The 26,416-nt window shown below is 49.3% G+C and overlaps 1 protein-coding gene across 8 annotated transcripts in view; it reads left to right on the top strand.

The window, feature by feature from the left end:
- TANC2 (tetratricopeptide repeat, ankyrin repeat and coiled-coil containing 2) overlaps window positions 1-26,416 on the top strand; it is a 247,598-nt gene that overhangs the window by 164,916 nt on the left and 56,266 nt on the right. For all 8 annotated transcript variants that reach the window (XM_055697501.1, XM_055697497.1, XM_055697495.1 and 5 more), the window contains 3 exons: window positions 6,684-6,809; window positions 14,815-15,096; window positions 17,361-17,494. In XM_055697501.1, the coding sequence (XP_055553476.1) occupies window positions 6,684-6,809; window positions 14,815-15,096; window positions 17,361-17,494 (542 nt within the window). The remainder of the gene's footprint in view (window positions 1-6,683; window positions 6,810-14,814; window positions 15,097-17,360; window positions 17,495-26,416) is intronic.

The raw sequence follows: 26,416 nt of genomic DNA, 5'->3' as shown, positions 1-26,416 counted from the left end.
GCGGGACTTTTTACCTGTCAGGAGAGATGGGGTGTGCTCCAAGATGAGAGGGGGCTGCAATTTAGAGAGGTTATGATCCAAGAAAAAAAACCTATAAAAGTAATCCCAGGTCTTCCAGTAATTCTTTAAAACTCCATTTTACAGTCGAGCCCCATATGAATCCATTTGCTTTGCTCTTTTATTGTTCCCAGAAACAGAAAGTTTCAGCTGCCTTGGCTTCCTACCCCATCCCCAGCAAATATGCACAGTAATTCATTTTATACCTCAATATTTTTTTATACTAATCATTGTCGGCACTGGAGTTGGGCATTCAGATTTTTGAATGAACACGAATTTCTTGGGAAATTTTGCGTTTTGGTTACACAATGAACGTCTCTGTTTCCATTCCCCGTGAAACCAAACATGAAATCTTGTGTTACTTCGGCCATGTGCATGGTTTATAAGGTCTGTTTAAGCATTAATAGAGAGTTAAAATGCCATTATTTAGTACTGGCTCCTCTCTTTTTCCTTGTGGAGAATAGAAAATAACAGCAAATACGTTATTAGTTATTAACTTGGAAATCTTTATTCGTTAGGAAGGTATGTTGTTGGAGGTGAGGGCAGGATTTGTGTAAATGCCTGTAAATCCCGTCATTGTGAGAGCACGGGGAGCAGCTGTTATCTCGGAGCATCCTGCATCCCAGCAGCTGGCCCTCTGGGGGTGGTTCTGGCAGAGATCTGAGGATCTGGCAGGCCTGCCTGCCTCTGCCTGCACCGCACCGGGCAGAAGCACAAGCTGACAGCACGAGAACAGGTATAAAACGGGACGTGGAAAGTGTGATGCTCAGAAAAGCAAATCCCTCCCTCTCCGGAGGGCAGGCAAACACGAGATCGAGCAGCGGGGTTTGAGCAGGTGAGGGAAGTGATTGGAAGCAACTGATCATAGAAATAAATGGGGGTTTTCCTGCTGAATTGAGTTCATATTTTCCTCCGTCCCATGGCTTCTCCAGAGGAGCCTGGGGAAAGGCCGGGGAAGCCGGGCGGGAGCGGTGGTCCCTCTCTGGGGCTGTGTGATGCGGAGCCGCAGCGAGACCCCGTTGAAGAGCACACGGGAGGAAGGAGAGCAGAAGCTTGTTAGGAATACTTCTAACTCTGCCCAGGGGAAAGAGAATTGGTACAAAAATAGCACAGAGAACAATGGGATGTCAAACACAAGGCACTGCAGCAGGGGGAAAGGGAGCTGGAATGAGATCGGCCGCAGAGCACATGCTTCTCCGCCAGCCCTGCCATGGTAGCTGTGGTGCAGCATCACCACAATTTACACCTTTTTTCTTTTTTTTACTTTCTTGTGATGGGGTATGGTTGACTCTGAATTAGATGCAGCTCTTCACATGAATTGTTCCAAGGAGAGAGATGACATGAAGATGCTTTGGAGAAACCCCAAATCCTTAGCATTGTGTTTGGCCATTTCTCAATAACTTAAACCGGATAATCCAGCCAAAAATTAGAAGTCATTAAATCTGAAACACACTTATTAATAGAGCTGTCAGGAACCTGAATTTGGGGTACATGGAGAATACCTGGTAATATATAAAAAAAACCCTGCATGCATCAGCCATGGCAAGCTGAATCCCTTGACTCAGATGCGAGCAGCACCCCTCCCCCAGCAATCCCGCATCCCCAGATCACCCTGCCTGCAAAACCCGCCCCTCCCTGGGCTGCCCAAAGAGGAATTTCAAGTCTGGTTGTTTGGGGCGTGATTCACATAGTGCATCAACAGTGAATTATCTTCCACTATTTGTTTGCCATTTCCTTGGGAGAGTTGCGCTGGCGATGTGCAAGCCCTTTTCAGGAGGTGCTGCTGCTTCTCCGTTGTCCTCAGCTGCAGCCACCACCTCCTGTTACACGGAATAAGGTTCGGCTTCGAGGGGAAGCTTTCAACAGTTTAATATTGTATTTTCTAAGATAGATTGATCTTGCGTGATTTTTGAAGTATAGAAGCATATTCACAGGAAAAATTATTTCTGGTTCTCCCGGCCTGAGGTCTTTTTAATTATTCCTCGGTTCTAAATCAGGAAGATAAATCTCAGTTCTCAGCCTGAGCAGTAGCAGGATAGTTGTCCTGACAATTGCAGAAATAACCCGTGGCAAAGTGTGCAATGGATCCGACAGCTCGCACTGTCTGCATGTACGAGCCACCTCGGTGGCGGCTGTGGGATGATGATGATGGTGAAGGCAGGAAGGGAGCCTGGCTTTGGGCTGCTGAGGGATAACTCCTGGCTTCTCCCAGCACCAGCAGTAAATCGGGCCACTGGCTGTCATCCTGCTCTTCTCCGGCAGCACATAAAGTCGTCATGTCCCCCAGAAAACATCTGGGACTGCAGCTGGCTTCGCCTTCCGCAGACAGGACAGGGGCTGAAATGCAGACTCTTTAAATAAATAGAATGAAAATAAAAACCCACCAACGGGATTGCAATTCTTCCCAGGAAATGGAACAATTCTTCCAGGAGCCTGCACGTGTATTGTAGGACTCAGAAAATGTTGAGTTGTTGCTGGGAAGCCCTTTCCCACCCAGCTGCCACCAGGACAGGTGACACGTCGGGTAGATGCTCTCCACACCTGGTGGAGTGCCCCTGCCGCCTGCCACCCTCGCTTCCTGCTCCTCTTCCACCTCCTAGAAGATTAATGCAATTTAGAAACATTTTTCAACCCTTTGCATTAGAAAAGCTTTTTAATTATGTGACTCCACAAGTGCTGGCAAAATTTAAGTTCTGCAGAAATCATCGAAGTCCCAGCATCGCTAACCCTCCCTGTAGCTGCTGGCTGGCGCGGATGTAGGCTGGAAGCCATTCCCTAAGGATGTTTCCAAAGTGCGGCCCTGCACTGACAGCTGTGCTGACCGGTTGTCCATCATTTAGGCTTCAGGAAACTTGGCTTCGTGGTGAAAACCTTTCCCTGCACAATGAGTAGAAGATCCCGTGGCCCAGAAGGAGAAGGTGAGAACATTGTCATGGAGGCACCTGGCTATATCTGTTCGATTGACCGTGGGCTTTAGAAGTATCACAGGATTCTGTTCATCTGAAGCTATTCTAAAAGCCGGTTTGGAGGACTTAAAAGGGAGAAAAAAAAAAGAAGAAAGGTCAACCTTCTCGGAAGGAAAAAGTTGAGGCACCGATACTGGCAAGTGAAGAACACGCCGTGCGGGGTTTTGCCTCCGTTACAGGAGGTGCTGTGCGGAGCAGGAGGTGCTGTGCTGGATCGGAGCAGCTGGCAGAGTTCGGAAAACTGGGCTTCAAACCCTGGGCACTCTGGCAGGGAGTCTCTTCATCCAGGTTTTTCCCACAGCTTTAAACGAGCACAATTAGCACCGATTTAGGGAACCCCCGCGCTAGTTGTGGAGCAGCCAGGTGTTGATGCTTCTGACACAATCCGCTGCAAGAAGTCGCGTCCATTTGGAGACTCGGATGCGGTTTGGGCAGCGCAGGCTGTGTGGCTGTACGATCTGTGCCCCGGCAGTCACCGCCTGGCGTTAGGAGGATGCTCGGCGCTGGCCTCGCTGCGTGTCGGCGGTGCCGGGTCTTCTGGCAACCTTGGTGTGCCCACTGCGAGTCAAAAAATTATTGGTAATAATCATGTCGTAAAACTGATTATCTGCTCGAGGACCAATGTGAATTTTCAAAAAAAAAAAAAGTTATTTTAGTTTTTTCGTGATGACTGATTAGGGAGGGAATAATTCTTGGGTTTAACCATTGCTACATAAATTGGAAAAAGGGGCTTTTATCAGTTTGTTGTTAGGTTGAATGGTCTTGTATGAAGAAATTAAATTACCAGCAAGATTAATGTTTCTGGTCATCCTTGATGGCTCTTTGCATGCTTGACAGGATGAAAATGGGACTGGAGCAGGGCTGAGTATGGGATTTAGGGGGAGGAAACTGTCCTTCAGCGGCTCAGAGAGAGACACCCACCCACCCACTCACACACACACACACACATATATATATATATTTATCAGCAAGCACAATACGGGGAGTTTTGTTTTCTTTCCTTTTTTCTTTCCGACAGGGTAACTTGAGCCGAATTCGTGAGGACATTGAACAGAAGTCGGGAAGGAGACAGGGCAGTGTCTCCGCAGAGGAACAGCAGTTCCTGTGGCCACCGAGTTTGTGTATTGTATGCAGCGAGGCCTGGGCGAGCAGAGCTGCCCAGCTGTGTGTAACGTGTTAGTAACTCCTGCTCAGGGGTAGAAAATATGCCTGGAAAGGGCGATAACCCTTATCCTGGTTGAATGGTCTGCATGAGCTTACTGCAGTGCCATTTACAAATGGGGAAAAAAAAGCATTCACTTTGATTTTTTTTTTTTTTTTTTTTTTTAGGGAGTGGGCTTTCTGAGCTTCCCCAGGATCAATCAGGACTGTTTCTGGTCTGGGTTTTCAGCCCATCCTAAAGGAGCCGCCAGTGCTGAGCGCTCCTGTCTGGCTGCTTTTTATCTTCTTGCCTGACAATCCAGTGAGAAGGGACGTTGATTTACGGGAAAGGATTATCTGTCACGGTCCTGCTTTTCATGGCAAAGCTGGCCAGCCCCGTGTGCGACTTCCCCACGTGTGTAGAGTCAGGGAAGGGTTTGGGTTCGAAGGGACCTTAAGGAGCATCTGGCTGCCCCCCACACACACCCGGGGCAGGGTGCTCGGAGCCCCCCAGCCTGGCCTCGGGTGCTGCGGGGGATGGGGCGTCCCAGCATATCCCAGCTGGTGCAGGTACGGCGGGTGGGATGGAGGGTGAAGCGGGGCAGGACTGACCTGCCTGACGTGCCAGAGCCACGTCTGCCTCATGGCAGCGTTTCAGCTCTGCTCCGCTCCTGCACCGCGGACACCTCATCAACTGTACAAGAGCAGAAGAGCATGACGGGCTTCTACAAACAGCCTTTGATGGGCTTATCTCCCCTTTTTCTTGCTCCTGTTGTTTTACCTTTTGTCTGCCCTCTGTCTGTCTCTCCATCTTTTTCTTAAAACTTATTTAGCGAGTTCAGGTAATTTGAACAGCATTAAAACCCGCTGCCAGCGTTGAGCCCATTCTCCCTGCCCCTGCTTACGGTCTCTGAATCTTGCTTGGGTTTTGACTGCAACACAAACTTGTCAAGGTTTTTGCATGGTCATTAGGCATTGTATGAAGGAAAAAAAAAAAGTTTCTCTTAGTTTTCTCTTGCAATTTTCTGCCTTTTGGTTTTATGGGACTGTCGCATCTTGTGTCGGGTGCCGAGGAGGAAGGGTTCAAAGTCCAGTGCCCTGAGCTCCTCTGGAGAGCTGTATCAAAATATTTACCTGTTTCACAGCGAAGAATTCATGTCAGCTTCACGGGTAGTCTTTGAAGGAGTCATTTAATGAATTAGTTCAAATTAAAATAATAATCTTGTTATGGGAATTGACCAAAAACTAAAGAAGCAAAAGGTGGTATCAGATAGAGTGCTGGGCAGCCCCATACTGAGCAGCGTGGTGTCCACTGGTACGTGCACTCTGGACATCGTTGTCAGGACAATAACAGAACTGGTGATCTGCAAAGACTATTTTTAAGTTTTCTGTTTCTAATTGGGAAGATTATTCCATGCAGTGGAGTTTCCATTCCTTTGTTTTATAATATTCTGTAGATTACTTGGCTGAAAGCATTTTGACATGGCAGAGCAGTGGGTGAATTGGGATGCAAGTGATCCAGATTTATTTTGTTTAAACTACATTTTCTCCCATCTTCCAATCACCACCAATTAAAAAAAATTTAAAAAAAATTGGATTGCTGCAGCTTTGTGCCAGCATCAGCTGGTCATTCCCCTCTGATCTTCTCCGGAGGCAGTTCCCACTGAACCCTGCAGCACCCATCGTGAAATTAAATTTTAGAAATATTTGTAATCATCAGGCAGCTGTGGAGAAAGTGTCGCTTAAAAACAGATGGCTGGAGTGGCTGCTGTACGTGGTGCATCGTGGTAGGAGGTGCCACCTGTGAGACAAGGTTCTACCTGCGGCTTCTGCATATTTCTGCAGTGGTGCCACCTTCAGCAGTGACAATAAATTATTCCTATTTAATCTAGCATTGTAAAGAAACCAAAATCCTTCCGTGAGGGAGTAACATTGGCATAGTAAAGTTATCTTCTTTAGTTCAGGTAACATTTTTCTCATTTATTTGTGTATTTTTGCTGATCAGTTGAAAGTTTCATTTTCCTGCTGCTAAGTCTGGCTTTCTGAACAGATAAATGTTAATATCCAACCAAAGTGGTTCTGAAATAATTGAAGAGGAGGTGACTGTGGGCTTCAGCGTAAAATGCACTATTGAGTAATCTTCTACGTAGTAGGAGATGTCGACTGCCTCCGTCAGGCTTTGCACACACGCAGCTGAGTGAGTTTTGTCGTCGGGAGAACGTAGATCAGATAATAGAGACTCTGTGTCTCCATTTTCTGTGGGTTTTTTTATTTATTTATTTGTCAACATCAACAGGAGACCAAACCAGAGCAAACACCGACAGGGCATGAGAAAAAGTTACCAAAACACTTCCTTACTCCTCACTGGGGGAAACTGGACTTGGTTCGTCTTAGCTGTGTTGACTCAATGTAGTTACAACTCCATGTGCTTTGTTTAAAAAAAAGAAATAAAAAAACCAAGAACCAGGGTATTAGATCCGAAAGCCAAGTGTGACGTAGTTGTTTGCTTTCTCGTGGCAGCCACCAGCTCAGCCCACCTGGAAGACCTGGCCTACCTGGATGAGCAGAGACACACACCGCTGCGGACGTCCCTGCGAATGCCGCGGCAGAGCATGGCCGGTGCCCGCACGCCGCAGGACCTGCGAGGTAGGAACGCGCCGGAGCCGCCTCTCCCTAGGGATGCGTGTCCCTGCCGGCACGGCCAGCGGGGAGGGAGGAGGAAATAAATGGAGTCAGGAAGGACGTTCCCTCTGTCCGGAGGCGGCCGGTGCCCCGCTGCTCCCTGGCCAGCCAGGCGCCGTCGGTGCAATGCTCTGGGGTCGCTTCTCTGCGCTGCCGTAAGTGTCGGCTTCGCCAGATGCACACTGCGTGTAGCTGTGGTGGAAAGGGGGATTACAGAGGCAACCGTGTGTTACTCGATAGACCCAAAGCGTGAGCAGCCTCATTTTTCAGGGACACGCGCACAGCCAGCAAATTGTACGTTAAAGCCAGCGTGTGGCACTGCAGCCCCTGTGCCGCCTTCCATTGCTGCCCCGTGCCCCGAGGTGGGGTGATGGCCATCTCCTCCGTGTTCAGCTGGCTGAGGGTGCTGCCCTCCCTGAGCCCGGCGGCCACGGCGGTGCGTGCCTACGGGCAGCCTGGGACGGAGCCTATACACCCACCCGGTATCAGATAAGGATATTCCTGCAAAACGTCCCCAGATTCCTCTCCCTGATTGCCCCCTGCCAGCCCTCTGCTCATCTCTGAGCCCTGCGGGGCTGAAACTTTGATGGTTTCTAAAGAAAAAAAAAGAGAAATTATGGTGGGCCACTATTTTTTTCTTCTTTTTTCATGCAAAGCGAAGGCTCGCAGTCCCCGCTTTGCGGTTTGCAGCATCCCGGCAGGGAAGGAGCCAGGCGCAGGGGATGGGGCCACCAGCCCGCCACGTCCCTCTCACGGATGCTCACAATGCGGGTATTCAGGCAGCCTTCGACTTCTGAAAGGCCTTTTGAGAGGGGAAATTTTTGTGGTCCTTCCTGGCAAAATCCACCAAAAAGACGTTAGCAATGAGAAGAGGAGCCAGGGCTGACATTTTAGCATTTTGTTTATTCTCGGGCAACTCCACGAGCCTCGCCCCGTGCCCCCGGGATTTGAGCCCACCCTACCGCTTCCATCCCCCCTAATCCGAGCGTGGTCTTTGGCCACGGCCTGAAGCGATGCCCGTGACAGCCCCGCGCCCGCAGCAGATCCAGCTTAGTGCTGGGTCCCCATCGCTCGGCATTGCACAGATGAGTAAATATCCGAGAGGGCTTGTTTGGGTTTTTTTTCTAGTCGTTGCTGTCCCATCGGACTTGTTTGTTCTCCCCTTACATAGGCAGAAGGGTTTCTGCTGGCAGTACGTGAAAATTTCTTTTTCTCTGGTTTTTTTTTTTTGGGGGGGGGGGTTGCAAGTGCCTGTCATCCTGGGGTAGGAGCTGAGGAGTGGGAGGGCTGGCAGGCTGGGTTCTCGCTCAGCACCCCGAGCGTGCCCTGTTACAGCCCGGCCGGGATCTCTACCAAATGCACGAGCCCCTGACTAGAAGAAAAAAGTGGATTTGTGTTGCTTTGGATCGCAGTCTGTAATGAAATCATACTGGCTTGGTGAGGTGGTTATAAAAATGTATTAGCAGGCAGAAAGTGAAGAAAGCAAAGTTTGACAGACAAAATTTCCATATGTTCGAAGGGAGCAGCTTGCCAAGGCTTCGTAATTTGCAGTGATTGCATCCAAAACATTAAACTTTATTGTAGGAACAGAATCAAATTGTTTTCCAGACACACTTTTTAAAACCATGTAGCGCTACATATTTTCTCTCTTCTTTTTGTTCTTTTTTTTCCCCCTTTTTCGGTGAAGGTTGCATGAGAATAGCAGCAGTGTTTCAATTTTTTTGAATTTGCTTCTGATCTTGGTCGAGGTGCCATGCTGTTTTTAAAAAGAGAGGGAGAAGAAGAGGATTTGAAAAAACCAAACCACTGCTATTTGGAAATACTTCCATTGAAGAAATGGAGGGTGAGGGGGTGGGTGTCCCCCCCCAGATGCTCCGTGTCCCAGGTGTTCCTGTGAAACTGGGTCTGTCTGGGCTGTTAGTATCACAAGCTCTTTGTTTCAACTGGAAATCCTGAACGGGGTTTAACTGGAATGTCTCTCTTCTTGGCACTGGGCTGAAAGTGAAGCGATTCCTGGCCCCGTTTTGGGGGGACACGTTGCAGCCCCCGGATTTGGTCCCAGTTTTCAAGAAACCCAGTGGAGAGGAACCAAATGGGAGACCGTCCCTGCTATTTTTGGTTAAATCAATTAATTGAACCAGGGGAGCAATTTTGCGATGCAAAGCCAGGAGCACGCCAGATTCCTGCTGGGGGTGAACACAGCGTGGCGGTTTGCGGCGGGGGGGCTGGAGCTGGGCAGGGGCGCCGTAACCCACAGCACACGGCGAGGGCTGCGGGGCGCCGGGGGGCAGCAGCCAGCTGGCAACAACATTTTGTGGTGTTACAACACCCCCCCTGTTGCCATTATGATTTTTAGTGTATTTTTCCCGGGCGCTGCTGCAGCGTGTGACGAGCCGTGGTGTTCAGGTGAGGTTTGGAGCGGAGGAGTGGGTGGCTCGTACTCCACCAGTATATTATTTACCGAGATAAGCGATATGGCAGTGGCATTTTTCTTTAAAGTGTCTTTTATCATTTACTTGCAGGGGTTTTTTTCCCCTTGTGGTATGCGTTTAATCCTGTCGCCTTTTGCATAAGAGAGTTTGACGAGCTGCTTAAAAATGCTAAAAACCAGTTCAACCTTTTGAGGCTGCCAGTGAAAAATGGGCACTGGCCTCATCCTGCTGGATGCACGCATTGAAGACAATGCTCGAAGTTGCAGTCTAAAGCAAGCAGAGGAAATAAACTCAGGCATTTGGCTAATTGATGGGTTCTTATTTAACGAAGGACACAGCAGGTGCTGAGCGTTATTCAGAGCAGCATTTCACCCTAATAGATATTAAAGCACTTCCCACCTGGGCTCCGCTCCGTGCCGGTCCCTTTCGGCAGCCGGGTGTATCTTCCACCCGGGGATGCTCAAACGGCAACAAAACGCATCTAGAACAAAATGTAAAACAACTAATGAGCTGTGGGTGCTGATTGGCAGCGTAGCTGAAAAAAATCCCGTTTGAAGAGAGGGGAGTCTGTAAAACAAACTATTTCCAAACTTGCATTTTAGAGTCTTTCAACAGCTAAAATAACTAAAAAGTCTCTCGGTGTAGCAGGATGGGCCTTGCTCTGACTCTGCCCCTGCTCATTTCCAGCCCCATGGCTTTTTTTTCAATCGTGCAGATGATACAGCCAGCTTTGGTTTGGTATGATGGAAGTTTTTAGCCGCAGAAGAGGAACCAGGATGGGTATGGTAGGCGATGCTTCAGCTTGGGATTTGAATTTATTGCTTGGGCTGTACAGAAGTTGCACGGTATTTCATCAACTCTCATGAAAATTTCACGCCACCAGACCTTGTTCTGTTCCACTCCACACAGTAATTTCCAGGAAAAGTATGGGTTTAATTTATGTTAAGATATTATCAGAACTTCTGGGTATTTCTGTGGTACTCTGGCTTATGTTCTATAAAATGCTTCATTAAAAAGGACTATAAAACCCAGCAAGCATTTGACAAATTTTCAAGGATGGGAAGGCAGCTTATTCACGTACTTTGATTTTTCACAGGTACTGAAGTCGAGTGGCTAATGGGGTTCATCCAACGCATGCGCACACATCCTCCCCCGCTACTCCTGAACTTTCTTACCCTCTTTTTTTGGAGCACTTTCCATTAGCTTATTCTTTAATTAATTTCTGCCCCAGACGCTGACGCTCTGGTGCAGCCTTCCTGCTCTCTGGTTCTCCTTTCCCTGCGATCTGGGGTATTTTTTTCAACTCTTTTCATCAGAGTTGAAAAATTCCTTCAGGGCTCTGGGGTCTTTCCCCCGATTGTGCCCTGCCTGTGCCTGGGGACCGCTGGCTGCTGTGAAATAAATAGTAACGAGAGAATTTTGGCATGGTTCAACAGACAGTACCGGGAATTAATGAGGATCTGGCACATGGTTGCAATTAGTCAATGGCAGTGTTAAATTATTCATAAATGCTTTCAACAGTCCAGCTAGGAAAACGTTGATGCTGCACTTGTCTTCCAAAGGCAGCACAGGGAAATGAAATGTCTTCTGCTGGCACGTGGAGGTGGTGCTGGTGGGACAAGAAGCGTGTTCCCAGCCCTCCTGTCCAAACCAGTGTGGCACTGAGTGCGTCCCTGGTGCCGAGATGCTGACCAGCATCCCCTGCCACGCCGGGAGCCCTGGGGTGACAACGCCTGAAGGTGTGACGTGTCCCCCCAGGCTGGAGGAGAAGAGGTTGGCTTTGCTGTGGTCAGTGACTGGTGGTGTTGGCAGGTCGGGGGGGCAGGAGCGTTGGCCGTTGGTATGTGGGTGGGTACGTCTCTTCTTGGGATTTTGTTAGGCCTTTTTTAGGAAGGATATGCCATTCCCAGGTGACAGCCACGATGCAGATAGTCATGTCCACTCGGGTAAAGACCAGTCTTTGGGATGTCCTTTGTCTTGTTTGAGGTGGCGTGGCTGGAGGTGTAGCTGTCACACAGCCTCAAAGCCACCTGCACCCCTGGAAGGGAAGCAAGGTGCGAGTCCAGGTCCCCACCACCTGCAGCAGGAGCTTGTCAGGTCCCACAGCCTCTGCATTTAATCCGTCCTGTCTTGCATTACCCCTGAGACCACTCGGTCCCCGTTAGACCTCTGCCTTTCAGAGGAGCGTTATTGTACATGTTCCCTCACTAACACAACCTATCACGTATATACACGCACGCACAAATAAAGTAAAGCTGTAGTTTATCAAGCGCAACTCTTAGCTTGATGGTTTCCAAATGGACTCTTTTGATTTAATTCGCTTTTTTATTTCTTTTTCTATATATAGTTTGGGTGGCATCATGCAAACAAAAAATTTCCCTCATCAAACACACTGCTGGAACGCTTGATTTGCACAAGTCAGACCACTACAGCTGGTTATCTCTGCCACGTCCATACGCTATTGCTCGTGCAATATCCATCCTCCGGTGGGAAGCCCATCAGTCCTGCTGACACCAGGAGCCGGGCTGGTGCTGCCACAGGCAGGAGCTGTGATGGGGACATGGGGACAGGCAGCCCCGGGGCTGACTCGGCACAGCCGGCTGCCACGTCCCCTCCCACCGCCGTGGATTTTGCTTCTCCAGCATCTTCCCGTGCCAGCGCGTCCTGCTGCGCTCACATGACAGACCCCAGCAAGGGGAATCAAACAAACTGCTTGGGAGCTCATGCAATTCAAACGCCTTCTCCACCCGAGGGTAGATTTACAGCACATTCATCGTTTTCAAGTGGGAATGAAAGTACAGCTCCTGTCTGCAGCGTTTTTCTGTATCAGTTAAAAAAAGGGAAATTCAAAACGCCTAACGTTTTTAAATACAGGCTATTTTCCTTAGGCGTAGCTGATGTAACGTTAAATCCCAGCCCCTTTTTGAGCTCTGGTGTAATGGATCAGCTCCCTGGCCAGGTCTGTGAGGGATTTCGAGGTGGTTGGAGCTGCGGACATCAGGTGGAGGATTCCCAGGGGAGGGTCACAGTGCGGTGCTGGCATCGGGGTGCAGGGCTGGGGCTGGGGTCTTGGAGTCAGGGGAGCTCCCTGATACTGCTGGATGGGGGCCAGCACTGGGCTTCCCAGTTAGAGAGACTGGGAGCTGCTGGAGAGGGACCAGCGTGGGCTGCAAAGATGATGAGGGGGCTGGAGCATCTTCCTTAGAGGAAGGGCTGAGAGAGCTGGGGCTGTTCAGCCTGGAGCAGGCGGAGGGGGGATCTTACGATGCCTACAGATATCTGGAGGGTGGGTGTCAGGAGGACGGGGCCAGGCTCTTCTCAGCGGTGCCCGGCGCCAGGACAAGGGGCCACGGGCACCAGCTGCAGCGCGGGAAGTTCCACCTGAACATGAGGGAGACCTTGTCTGCCCTGAGGGTGAGGGGGCGCTGGGACAGGCTGCCCAGAGCGGCTGCGGGGTCCCCGTCTCTGGGGACACCCAGACCCGCCGGGCGGCTCCGTGCAGCCTGCTGGGGGAGAGCCTGCTCTAGCAGGGGCTGGGCCGGGCGACCCCCGGAGCTCCCCTCCCAGCCCCACCAGTCTGCGATGCTGGGACTGGTCTGGATGGAGCAGACGCCGCTGGGGTCCGTAGCTTCCAGAGGGACCTGTGGCGCAGCCTGGCAGTGGGGCTCGTCCCGAGGTGCGGAGCTCGACCCAGCACGCTGGTCTGTTCAAAGAACACGTCTTTGTATTTGCAGTGGGATCTTCAGGGTGGTAGCGCATCTGTAACCTCTTCCCATGTAGATAAAGCATCCCAGTGCTGCAATTTGATAAACTCTTTCCAACAAGTTGAGCAGGAGGCGTGCGGCAGCGCTGCCCCCAGCCAGACCGGGAGGGGGGTCTGCGCGGGGTCAGACCACCGCCCGCGCCTCCATGGCCAAGGGCGAGCAGTGAAGAAGTGACAGAAGTCAGCAGTGCCTGCATGTTGTGTGAGCTCTTTTAAGTGTCTGAGGGCTTTTAAAACTTCAAAGGAACCAAAGCGTCTCTGCTGGAAGCAGCTGATGTAGGTGACGGGAGCGTGATGGTGCCAAGAGATAATGCAGAGCAAACCAGTAGATTTTGTACTTAAATCCCGCTGCAGCCCTGCTCGGGGCACTCCTCCTCTGCAGCTTCCTGGGGTTTCTTGTGAAATACGCTATGAAGACAATTAGATTTTGTGTGGTGGTTTTCATTTGCAGCATGCCGTGTGAACTCAGAACACATTGAGCTCAACTTCTGCGATCCGCAGCTCAGATTTTGCACAGCTCAGGCACATCAGTGTCGATCCGCGCGTTGAACGTCGGGTGTGATACGTGTATTGCAGTTGGAAGGTGCCTTCAGAGCTGCCGTACCAGGTCCAGGTCCCAAATCGTGTCCCATGGATGCGGCTCCATCCACGTCACTTAGCCCTGACTTGGAATTCTGTTCTGAAATTCACAGTTCGAGCTAAAACGCGCAGTGAAGCTGACCCCCCCCGCGGGGATCGCCTGCCACCACCTTCTGAACATTTTTAATTAAGAAACCATTTTGGTGGTAAATTGGGAAAATCCAGCAACTGTCTCTGCTGGCACAAAGTGCTTCCCTCACTTCTTAAATATTTTTTTGGGGGGGGATAGATTTATGCATATCACCTCCCCGTTACAGATCTGGTTAGGCAGAGTGGACCATGTGAGCTCGTCTTTCTAATAGCGTCTTTGCAGCGGGTCTGCACGCGGTTGTTACTCCTTTTAGGCGTGCTTGCCCTTGACAGCTTGTGCCAAATGAAGCGAATGGCACATGCCCTCTCCCTCCCCCCCGAAGCGTTCCTGAAAAAAATTCAAGGCTGGTTTGGGTCTAGTTGTATGTTTTATTATAATCTAATGCATTAAAAAAAAATGGGAAAGGTAACACAGCATGTGTTTGTAGGTGTTAGCGCCACACAGCACACGTGGTCTGCTGGAGAGGTGTTTCTTGTGCTCCTTGGTACCTCGATGCTGCTTGTGACGCCGCTTTTCCTTGTGAAAAGAGGAAATGTTTGAATTGCCATCTAGGCAAATCCGCTCAACAATCTGGTGTCATTTATGGGCTTTAGTTGAGATAACTCTGCTGAGATGGATTTAACACTGCTAAGTGCTGAGGCTGTTTTGAGTGCGCTCATGGGAGCGGGCACAGACCCCTGTGAGCAGCCGTACGGGGGGGGGGGGGGGGGGGGGGGGGCGCTGCCTGGGCGAGCACACCGTTCTGCCCCTGCCAGGGCCTTCTGTTATGGTGACTTTGAGCAAAAAAATTCAGTTCTCCAGCTATGCCTCCCCTAGCTGTAAACTACTTCGTCCTGTAAAATTCTCTGAACCCCTTCGGTGGAAAATGCCATGCATGAGCCAGACGGTTTTAACAACAAACCTGTGGGTAATAAGCAAGCTTCTATGTTTTTCTACCCGTTGCAATGAGAAGATTTCTAAGGAAGGTTAAACAGCAATTTCCAAACTATAGTTTTACCATTAGCATTGACATTTGTGTCCTTGCCCTCTGCTTCTCCTTTGTAGTACGCTTCGCCCCTTACCGCCCCCCTGACATCTCTCTGAAGCCCCTGCTCTTCGAGGTGCCCAGCATCACCACCGAGTCTGTCTTCGTGGGCCGGGACTGGGTGTTCCACGAGATAGATGCGCAGCTGCAGAGCTCCAACGCCAGCGTCAACCGAGGCGTAGTCATCGTTGGGAACATCGGCTTCGGAAAAACCGCCATCATCTCCAGACTGGTTGCGCTCAGTTGCCACGGCACACGGATGAGACAGATTGCTTCTGATAGCCCACATGCCTCCCCCAAACGTAAGTACAGCAGCACACACATCTTCAAAAACCAGAGACCTTTCCCATCAGCTTTTGTAACGGTTTTGGCTGAAAAGATCCTGCTCCTCCTCAGGCTGGTCTTTGTTGCCAAGCAAAGGACGCACCTGCCTGCAATATTTATACTGCTCCTGCTCCAAATCTACTTTTTTGAAGAGTCAAAATAGTCTGTCTCTTATCTCTCTGGCTTAGAAACATCACAGATTTTCTCCAGTTGGGAAGACTCCCAGTTTTAATTGCCAATATTCTGTTATTACAAATCCACTCTGGTGCATTCTCCTTCCCGTATGGTTTGTTTATTTCAGTTTATCATGGTATAAATGTTTAGGATGGATTGCAAGCCTGTGCAGGCTCAGCACTCAGGATTTCTCTACCTCTTGTGGTCCCATCCCATTCACATCACTCTGTGCTGACATGTTTGCAGGTAGAGATGACAACATTTTAAAGTCATTCAGCTCTCAGTAAGTGAGTAAGACAGGACTAAAAATACTGGGCTAGGTAGCGAAAGGTATCTTTAAGGATCTAGGTCACTGTATCTCAGTGTCAGGTAGATCTGTTCACTGGAATGCAGTGCTCTTAGCCATGTCGAAATACCTGAAATGTCACCGAACGATGGCATGTTGGATAGTGTCGCCTGTCAGAGCGAAATGAAAGTGAAAGGCAGGGCTTGCTTCTGTATTTTCGCTGCAGCTCTGCAGTGCAGCAACTGTATGTCTCCCCGGTCTGCTTAGAGGGATTGTGGAGATTAAAGAGACTGCTGTACTTAACTGTTTCCAGACTAAAAGCTTGGGTATTTCCAATGAGAAGGTGCCCCACATCTGTCGTGCACAAAGGACGAAGGTCCTTGGTCACAGCTCACACGCTGCTGTCCATGAAGGTGAAAGCTGAACGACTCCTCAGTGTTACTTACAGGGATGGAGACCTTCAGAATCAATCAACTGATTTGACTTTATTTCCTAAAGAGATCACACATCCTAGTCTAGCTGTAGAAGATAATAACTGTTTTGTGAGTGCCTTTGATTTCACATGTTGATAAAAAAAGTAAAATCTATTATGCTTGGTGAAGTCTGTGTTTAATAGTGAGTGCTAATCAGGCGACCTGACACAGCAGTTGTGCTGTCGGCATTAGTGAACTGGCACATACAGCCTCATACTCTTAATTCCTGTCTCAGAGAAACACTACAGGTGAGGGTGGTGTTGCATGCTCAAAATCAAGAATGTGCATCATCGCTAGCACATTCGGGGTTCCATTATGCAGGCAGCAGTCATCCTGCTCTGTTGTTTGCCATTAAATGCATCGTTGTTTGCATTAGGATTTCAAGTCAAGCTCAAGGGTGCGTTGCAGCAGTCCATTCAGGAAAACCCTCTGCCAGTACAGACTGCACTTAAGAGGAATGTTGCTTTTGAAACCTTCCTGAAATAAAGAAAGCAGGAATTAGACATCATCGATTCCTGTATGTCTTGGCCTCATTCAAAAATAATCCACATGAGTACCTATGAGCGAAGAGTGGCTTGAAAATGTTACCCACAAAGGGCAGGTGAAAGGGCTGTGGTAGCAATGTGCTGGTAAAGCCAATTGCTGCCAAAGAAACAACTAAAACAGTAGAAAGCAGTTAAAGCTGACAGAAATGATGCCAGTATAATTCATAATTTGCTTCCAAGCCTTTTCCAGGTCCTGGTGCTACTCCTGCTTCTCTCCCTCTGATTATATTAATGGGCTTCAGATGGATATGTTAGCCGTGGCTCTACTTTTATTTGTTATAAAACAGGCACATAATTCAGAGAAATTGGCTGTCTCCGCTGAAGAAGGGCTGGGAACAAAATTAACAAGCGATTGTTCATAACAAGAGAAGATCTATTGGCAGAACCGCAGCGTAGGAGAGCAGTGCCCTAAAATACACCAAACCTGAAGACAGAGCACACCTTCGAGAAAGCACCGTTCACTCAATTACTGTGATTATTTTAAAGTCAATGAAATGACAGGGGAGAAGATGAATAAGACAAGCTCAATGCTTTGTCTTAGCAGCCCTTCCCAAAAGTGCTGCTTCCAAAAGAAGTTTCTTGGGGAGCCCCTGGCCTGGCTGGACGGTCTGGCAGCCTCTTGCTGCCCGAAATCCTAACCAGGGGACCTGTGGTACTTAAATTGCCGTGCGTGACCTGCTAGAAAACAGCAGCTGCCTAGTCTGTAATAGTAACGTGGGTCGTGCTCATCCTGTAGCAATTCATAACCTCTTCCCTTGGGACAGATGTGGATGCCAACCGAGAGCTGCCCTTAACCCAGCCGCCTTCTGCTCACTCGTCCATCACCAGCGGGAGCTGCCCGGGGACCCCCGAGATGCGCCGGCGCCAGGAGGAGGCCATGCGGCGGCTGGCTTCGCAGGTACGGGAACGCTCGTCTCGGGATGTCTTGGTCCTTGGGAATGGACCCTAGTGGAAGGTCTCCTGCCTTACATCGCTTGGTGCGTTGGAAAATGGGTGCGTTCAAATGCTGGCTGGGAGAGTCTAGAGAAAAACTTCTGGAACAGGTTTTATTGTCCTAGGAAAGTTATTTCTGTAAAATTAAATTCCCATTACGTCAAATACACTCCCCTTCTACTCCCGGAGTTTGTCTTTCCCAGCCATCACACTTCATCCTTACAAATGTTACGATATGACATAGTTACCAGAATAATTGCAATTTATTGCGCTTATTTTTGCAAAACAAAATTGCCCAGTGTTTGACCAGCGTTTCATTCTGGAAGGAGCTGGTATCGACCGGCGGGTGAAGGCGCAGGCTGGGAGCGTTACTGCTGTGTGCGCTTGGGCGTTTTGGGGAAAAGTTGACTGTTGTGGTTTAACCCCAACCAGAAACTAGGCGCCACACAGCCGCTCGCAGGCACATGCACGCACGTGCTCAAGGGATGGGGAGGAGGATGCGAAAGGGATGTAAAACTTGAGGGTTGAAATCGGAAGAATTTAATAATTAAAATATATATAGGGGAAAACCCTATAACAATAATAACAATTGTCATGAAAAGGGGGGAGAGGAATGAAACCCGAAGGGAAGGAGAAGACCCAAGTGGTGCACCGTACCACTGCTCACCACGCGCCCGGCCATGCCCAGCCAGCCCCCACATGCGAGCGGCGGCCCCGCCAGCTCCCCCCAGGTTATGCACAGTCTGTGTGGCCTTGTGGCCACTTGGGTCACTCCTGCCTGTGTCCCCCTCCCGCTGCTTGTGCCCCCCAGCTTCCTCCATGGCAGGGCCTGGGAAACTGAAAACTCCTTGACTGAGTGTAGAGGTTACTCAGCCACAGAGCCCGGCGCCTGCAGTGGCTTCGGAGCAGAAAATTAACTCTGTCCCAGACGAAGGGCATCAACAAAACAGATCATGGCCTTTGAGCGATGCTCAAATCACCAGAGTCGATTGTATGTAGCTGTCACTTACGGTAGGTGAGATTTACAGCTTGAATTGTATCGTATTGCCAGGATTTAGCGCTGCTTCCATTCTGTTGCTCTGGAATCCGAGGATTTGCTGCTCCTGCACCTTTGGAGGGGAGGGCAGTAGTTCATGCTTTCCTGTTGCCTGCTCCCGCTTTGGAGAGGAAAATACCAAGCAAAGTCTTTGTTCTAAATTATTACCAGGATGTGTTTGGCTTGGCTTTTTGTGCCAGATACTGCCTTGTCCTGTCTGCTTTGCTGCTGCACCCAGATGGCGAGGCAGGGCGTGCGAAATCAGTGTAAATACATAAGGCTTGGTGTTCTCCGCTTCCACGTGGAGTTCCCGAAAGGAATGCCGTGCCCAGGTCTGGTTTTGTTCAGGACACATTAGTCATCGTATTCCTTGCAAATCTTAAGTATTACAGACTACCAGAAGGGCCGTGAAAGTGTACTCTCTCTGCTTAAAATACCTCAACTATCTCGGCTTTCTTCCCCTGAGTGCTTAAGTAATCCTGCTGCGTATGCAATTGCTAAATGGATACAGTTTTAGCTTCAGTTTCCTCCTGGAAAAGGTAAGGGGTACGGCTCTTTCAAACAGCGTATCACATCCAGTACATAGATCATGCACCGAAGCCTTTTTGCATCTCTGATCGCTGGAGAAAAGAGCAAGAAACAATCTTTGTAGCCAAAACCGAAGTAAAAATAGGTTGTTGTACCTTGGCTGCAGACTCCTTTAGGAGGGCTCTAAAGCCCTGCTGATCCCCCAGACAAAATTTTTTTGCAAAACCAGTCCTGTGTTTTGCTGTCAGAACATGACAAATGAGTTGGGAAGATGTACAGGCTGCTGCGCTCGCTGCGGGATTACTGACTGTGTGCCATCGTTCATCTCCCCGTAAATTTCAACCACTGTAAATGCAGGCAGATTCCAGAAATAACCGTCACCGGCTTTCAGACATCGGGCCTTCCTGAGAAGATGGATGCCAAGGCTGGTGAGCTGACCTCAGAGCACTTGAGCTCGCTGCCTCTGCCCGAAGAGCTGACGCAGCGCGCGGAACTTCTGAGAAGCTTCACAGCGTTTAGCAAACAGCTCCCGGGAGGAGCCAGAGCAGCAGCGGCACGGCTTGATTCAGCATTCTGAGACCTTGGGTCTGTTCCCAGCTTTGCCGTTAGCCTCGCTGGGATCCTTGGAGACCAGCATCTCATCTGCTTGCCTCCCTTTCCCTGGCTACTAAAAGCAGGGTGATCCATGCAGATAACGGCCCTTTGATACCTGATGCTGGCAGGAATGCCTAACTAGGTGTCACTTGGGTTTCTCAATCCCCAAGAGCAGTTGGCTTCCAGATAGTGCTGCAGTGTGTGCCTGGATGCTATCACAAAGGGAAGTTTTTGTGAAAGCATAGGAATATTTTTTTTTTTAATTTTTTTTTTTTTTTGAGCTCTGTGTTCCTGCTGCTGATTCTTTATCATAAACAACAATTCTGGTTTTATTGCATCCGAGCCTTTTCCAGAACTGCTGTGCAGCGTGCTGCAAACACTAAGTTCGATGGATTATCAAGCCTCAGGAAGGGAAATAAAGGCAAATAAAATGGTTTAGGATGTTTCTCAAATTGATAGCTGGAAGTCATGTGCCCAGTGCACTCTTAGTAACCTCCTGAGTAGAACAACTCAGCATCACTGCTGATGAATACTTGCTGTCAACAGCAGATAAATTGATTTCTTAGAAAGAACCATGCCATATGATGTCCTCCTAGATAAAACAAACACTGACTGTTCCACCCCAGCTGTGTTTTTTTGAAGTCTCTGAGTGACACTGGGAGAAAAAGGATTACTGACCTGGCAACAGAATTGAAAATCCATTAAAATAACAGCGTTGAGCTCTTTGTTCTGTGTGCGATCGCCTCGTTCAGAAACTCGATCACACGCATTTAGCTCGCCTTTGAGAGATCATGAGAATTTGTTGTTCATAAGAGGCTTTGAAGATGCTGAACTCTTAAACAGAGCAGATAGACTGAACGGCTTGGTGGACAATAGTAAAAATAGTTGGTTAAAATGATTTAGCTGCCTGATCTGAATGTCTGATGCCACATTCTCCAGTAGTCAGTCCTGGGGACAGTTCAGGAAAACCTTTCATGTAGATAAGCTAAAAGGCTCTCCAAAGTCTAATCTATAAAAGAAAAGAAGGAATAAAAAGCGGCACGTCCTTTGGTGCAGGAGGAAGGGAGAGGAGAGCAGCATATTCCTGTTATCAATAGCTGTGGCATAAAAAAAGAATGGCTGATGGCCTACTTAAAGCAGATTTTATTCAACTGGCTGAAGGAAAAAGTGGACGTGAAGGAAGGACTGACCCGTAGGTTAGTCTGGTTGGGAAAGTATTTCTTGGACTTGCGTGGTTTATGGTTGCAGTAAGGCTGGAGTCAGAATGGAATTTGGGAAGAAAGTGTTGACAGTGATGGACAACCACAATTGTCGGGAGTATTTTTGGAGAAATAGGAAGCGTGTGTGAGGAGCTGGATAAAGCTGTGTGCAGATGTTCCACCTGTGCTTGCACTGAGCAGAGCAGGATGCTCTCAGGTTGTGCTGTGGTCGTTGTGCTAACGAAATGGAGATCGTTACGAAAGCAGATTAATAATATACTGACAGCCTTAAGGTAAGGGTTGGTGCAGGCTCCAGAATGCTAGTGGGAAGCACGCCGTCCCTCTCACCCACTCCATTCCTTCTGAAAATGTCACTTAGCCCAAAACTCAGAAGTTGTGTGTTTATGATGACAGAAATGAAAGGTGAACAGTTGCTTTTCCTCCTCTGGATTATTCAGGGTTGTACTTTTCTGCCTGTTTTTCAGGCAGTTAAGTTCTTGGGGGCAAGCGTTGCTTTTAGCTCTTGCTGTCAGAGATGAAGAAATCATTAATTTTAGCAATCAGTAACTGAAGGCTGCCTAGCAGGAGCTCCGCGCAGCCTGGCCGTGCTGCAGAAGCGCGGTATTTTGTTGTATTCTTCGAGAGCACTTTGAAGTCACCCATGATTTCTAGTTCAGTATTCGTCAGGCAGCTAAGGGAGAAGAATGCTTGGAAATATGGCAACTTAAAAAAACAGTATCAGGTGTGATTTTTGTCCACAAAAACTGCCAGGAAAACTGTATCCAACTGGTTCAGGGGTTACATGAAGTTATCCTCACCGGTGGGTCCCGGGAGGAGAAAACCATCAAACCAAGATAGTTATCAAGCCTCAGGAAGAGAAATAAAGGCAAATAAAATGGTTTGGGATGTTTCTCAAATTGATAGCTGGATTCCCTTCCCCCCAGCCACTGGTGAGTGGCTGCAGAGGTCAGAGGGACCAGAAACAGCGTCTCTTGGCGTGCGGGTGCCGACCACGGTTGGAAGGCTTGGGTGCTTCTCAGGCTTTGCGGTGGCTTCTGCTGAAAGAATGAGAGAAACCAAGGAGCTTCGAACAGGGATTGCTCTGTTCGTTGTGTCATTTCTCTTCCCAACAGCCTATCTTACCCAGATTTGGGGATGGAAGCGGGGTGACCCTGCCACAAGAGGTTAGTGGATAAAATACCGGCGGTACAGTGGTCTACCTGGAGCATCCCCTCGGTCGGCTCTGGCAGCCCTGTCCCGGCTCCCGGTGCTTATCCTGGATATGTGGAGGGAGAATATTTTTACAAGGGAACGTTCAAAGTCTTGCTGTCACACCAGGGGCGGTGCTGGGATTGTGCTGGGGGCTGTTCTTCAGGCGGGGATGAAGAAGCATGCCAGGAAACTTGAGGCATCAGGAGGTAACCGCCTTGCCTTCCACTTCCCTGCGAGGAAAATATTAGGCAGAGATTTCTGTGAATCAATTTCCTAATTTTAAAAGTCACATTAATCCTCTTGCTGGGAACCGAGCTGGCACAAGTCCCTTTTTTCCCTTTCACTCAGGGGCCTCTCCTGCCTCCGAGGGGCTGCCGAGGGGCTTCCCACCGGACATGGGGCGGCGCGTGGGGACGTGATCAGCCCCCAGCTCCCAGCAGTGGGCTGCGGAGCGCTCCTTGCTGGGGGGGCTTCTCTGCAGTCCCCGGTCTCAGCAGGGGTTTGTGCCGTGCGCGGAGTAGGGAGCCTTGCAGGGAAGGAGGACGAGAGCGGTTGTCTTGCCAGACCTGGCAAACCCTCAAAAGTCATGAATAAAACTACTCGCATTGCAACACCCGCCTTGACACTTGCAAATAAAACATAAGCATTTCTGCAAAACTGCTTGGTTAGTCTTTTGTTTTAATATATATGCATGTATTACGGAAATAAGCTTGCAGGATTGCTGAATTTCTGTCAAGTCTACCCTCCGACAATGAGCAGGCTGCCAGTTTTTCGGCAATGCCAACGCGTCAGGCTAGGCTTGGCTCCTTTGCTGCGGTAGATGCGTACCAGCTTGCCTGGGGAGCTAGCCGCACGCTGCTGAGCGCGTCGCTTCGCGTAACTGCAGCCCCCTCTGCCGCTGCTGAGTGCTGGTAGGCATCCCGCCTGGTGCCACGGAATGACTGTAAAGTGACACTGGGGAAAAAAAAGTGGTGAATATGATCAGGAAGGGTTGTAAAGCCGAGATCCCCTAAGAAGGCAGCGCTGCACGCCTCTCCCGTGTTGCTCTTTGCCTTTCCTGCCTTTTGCTGTTTGAGCTCTGACCCATTACAATACTTCCCAATGTTACTTCTCTAGCTGGGGAGGAGGGTGACCATCGCTATGTCACCGCGCGCTGTCCCCTCAGTGCTGCCTGTCTCTAAACGATGCCGGGCCGTCTGTAACTGGGAACAATGCATCTCAGCTGGAGCATGACCTGGAATCATGGAATCCTTCTGGTTGGTAAAGACCCTTCAGCTGATGGAGCCCAACTGTAAACCCAGTGCTGCCGTGGCCACCACTAAACCGTGTCCCCAAGTGCCATGTCTGCACGTCTTTTAAACACCTCCAGGGGTGGTGGCTCTGCCTTGCTCATCCAGAGCTGGCCCCTTCCCACAGGGAAGTGGAGAGGCTTTCCCCAGCCCTGGCCTGGGCTGAAAATCCTGACCCACAGGCACGTGTCCTCGGTGACCTTTGCCATTCAGCCAGGGGCACCCATGCCACGCCGAGGTACGATAGCCCCAGGTGGGGTTAGTTCAGCTCAAAGGAAGAGGCATGAGCCGTGTCCCCTCTGGTCGGGGTCACCTTCCTCATTTTCCCTGCAGGTTTTATCCTTTAACTCGCAGAGGATTTTTTAATGGATTCGCTCCACAGTTTTGAATAACCCACTGAACAGCGATATTCTTTGGGCTTCTGGATGCTGTGTGGTGGGTTGTAGCAGCAGCACTTAAACAAATGGAGCTGAAAGGCAGCTCCGCTGCGCTAATGGGTCGTACCCTGCGCAGAGCAGCTGGTGGAGGAGCTCTGCGCCCGCCGCATTAGCGCGCTGGGCTGGTGCTGAGCACGGCTGGTGGCTGCCAGCCTCTGTGCCCCGTCCTCCCGGCCATCAGCCAGAGGGTCGTTAGCAACGCTGCAGGCATACACAGAGAACGTGAGTACTCCTACCTTACGCAGAGGTGGAGGGATTCATTACTTCTGCACCCCGATGCCCTGCGCCACTAATGAGTTTCAGAGGGCATTTACTGGCGTACTCGGCTGTGTAAAAGTAACGAATGCTCCCAATAAACTGGGTCAGCACATACATGCACGGTCATGTGCAATGGATAAAATTCAGCAGTGCTGATTTCCATTTACATCGTTGCAACCAGCGTTACGCCTGGCAAGTGGCATTTTGGCAGGGAAAAGCATTATGCTGAATTTATTTGAAGCTATTTTGTATGGGTCAAAAAAAAAAAGATAAATCTTATTAGGTGGGGGAATACAGTTAAAATACATCGTTGAAGCCCTTTAAGGGACCAGGAGGAGCTGGGGTGTTGTTGTGAGCTCAGGAGTCTGTGGGGTTCGTGGTTTTAGGGGGGGTTGGCAGAGCAGCCTCCCTGCACGGCACACGTACAGAAGGATGCCGAGGCAAATGGTGGCAGAGGTGCAATGTCAAAGGAATGCGTCGTCAGTGGAGGATGTTCTTTTTCACAAACAGTGCCAGAGAACTGCTTAGAATTGGCCTGTCCTATTAAGTAAAAATAACTGATTTCCCTTGAGCCATCTCCAGCCCCTCTCTCTCCTTTGATGTTCACACTGTCCTTCCAGCCCTTGTATTACTGTTATCTCCTGCCTCTCCCGACACATCATTTTCTCCCCCTTTTCTCTCTCTCCTTTCCCTCCCTTCGCAGTTCATTCTCTTCTCTCCCTCCATATTTCATAGGTGAGACACAATCTCTCTGTGCCTCGGTTTTCCTCGCTCTGTGCCCCCTCTAGCCCCTTCCTCCTGCTGCCGTCGTGCGGCTCTTCCCCTCCCTTGTGCTGCTGCTTGCCGTTATCCTTGCAATCGCTGCTTTGCTTTGGCAGGCGTGAAGCTTCCTTTTTTTCCCAGCAGCAGTTTTCCTAGGTCCCAACCTATATGAGGAGGTCTCCCATTTTTTCCGATTCCATGGAATTCCGTATCCACTCAGCTGAGCCCAGGCAGGTGAAACGGGCCAGCTCAGCCGTGATTTAAAGGAGCATTTTGGGTGGGGAGGAGAGCTGCCAGCAGGCGCGTGGCATCTCCACGGCGGCGTGGGATGCTGCCGCCAAGTCCTGCACCCAAGAAGGGGTGGGCCGAGGGGTGGACCCGAACAGGAGGGCAGCAGGGAGGGTGGTGGGAGGGTGAAGGTTGTTAGGTGGGCATGGATGGAGGGAGAAATGGGAAGTGGTTGTGGCAGAGAGGAGGGTGGCTGGTGTTGGAAGGGCTGGAGAAGAGACTCCTGAAGACCTCCTGGATTTAACACCTGAAGACAATAGGAATGGTGCCTTTCGTAGTTCCACTTCAGCAGTTAAGAAGATAAAGTTTGTGTCGCGTCTGAGAGGTTTGGTGCTCCTTGACCCCACCTCAGTAGGGAATGGCGCTGTGTTGACCATTGGCCATGCTCTGTTAGAGGCTGTGCTCTGTCTTCACCGCCTCTGGTGTTTCTCAAGCCATGTAACATGTAGTTGGTGTTTTTTAAAAAATTGGCTACCAAAAAAGCTCAGGATAAATGTACTTCTTTGCTGTGAGGCCAGCTAGACTCTCCAGATCATTTTAGGAGAGGAGGTAGGTAATCAGTGCAAGTAAAATACGCACCATACAAGTGTGAATTATTGAAGCTCCCTTTCAAGCAAGAAAGGAAATTATACAAGTTTGTAACTTTTGATATTTGATATTTTAATATAAACAACATAATGCATCGGTTTCTCAGCGTGGAGTCTCTCGACTTGTCGACACTGCGTTCTCGGCCCTTACAAAAATGACAAATGTATTTCGAACGCTTCCCTTGATCTAGGTGTTCCTTTCCACATCCTTTCTTGTAATCCTCTTCTCTTGCATTGGGGTTGCTTATAGACTTTGTTTGCAATCTGGCGATTTAAATTTAATCAAAATTTCGGGCCAGGATTTTTTTACCTTCCAGCCTTGTAAACATCATTTGACAAACCTGATGGCTAAAATAAAGATTTAAAAGTTTTGGAAGTCCAATTTAGTGTTTATAGGGTTTAGTGCTATGTGATTACAAAGTTCAAATTGAAACTATGGTTAGAAAAATTATGCTTTAAATTGTGTCAGACAAAAATAAATTGTTTGCTGGTCACAGTGTCCAGACATGCCCATACCTTTGGTTGAGTCTGCTGTTCCCTGGTGGTTTCATATATTGTAACACAGTTTCTAGATAAAATTAAATGTTTAATTCAAGGATTTTGTTTATGATGAGAGATGGTTGGAAGTTTTGAAGCAGTTTTTTTCAATCAGAGTAGTTCAGTTTATGGAAAATGAAGCTTTTATTGAGAGCACCTT

This window comes from Falco cherrug, chromosome 20 (genome assembly GCF_023634085.1).
Source record: "Falco cherrug isolate bFalChe1 chromosome 20, bFalChe1.pri, whole genome shotgun sequence".
In the NCBI taxonomy this organism is placed as follows: domain Eukaryota; kingdom Metazoa; phylum Chordata; class Aves; order Falconiformes; family Falconidae; genus Falco; species Falco cherrug.
The sequence above is the reverse complement of the archived record's forward strand: the minus strand, read 5'-3'. Positions and strand labels throughout refer to the sequence as shown.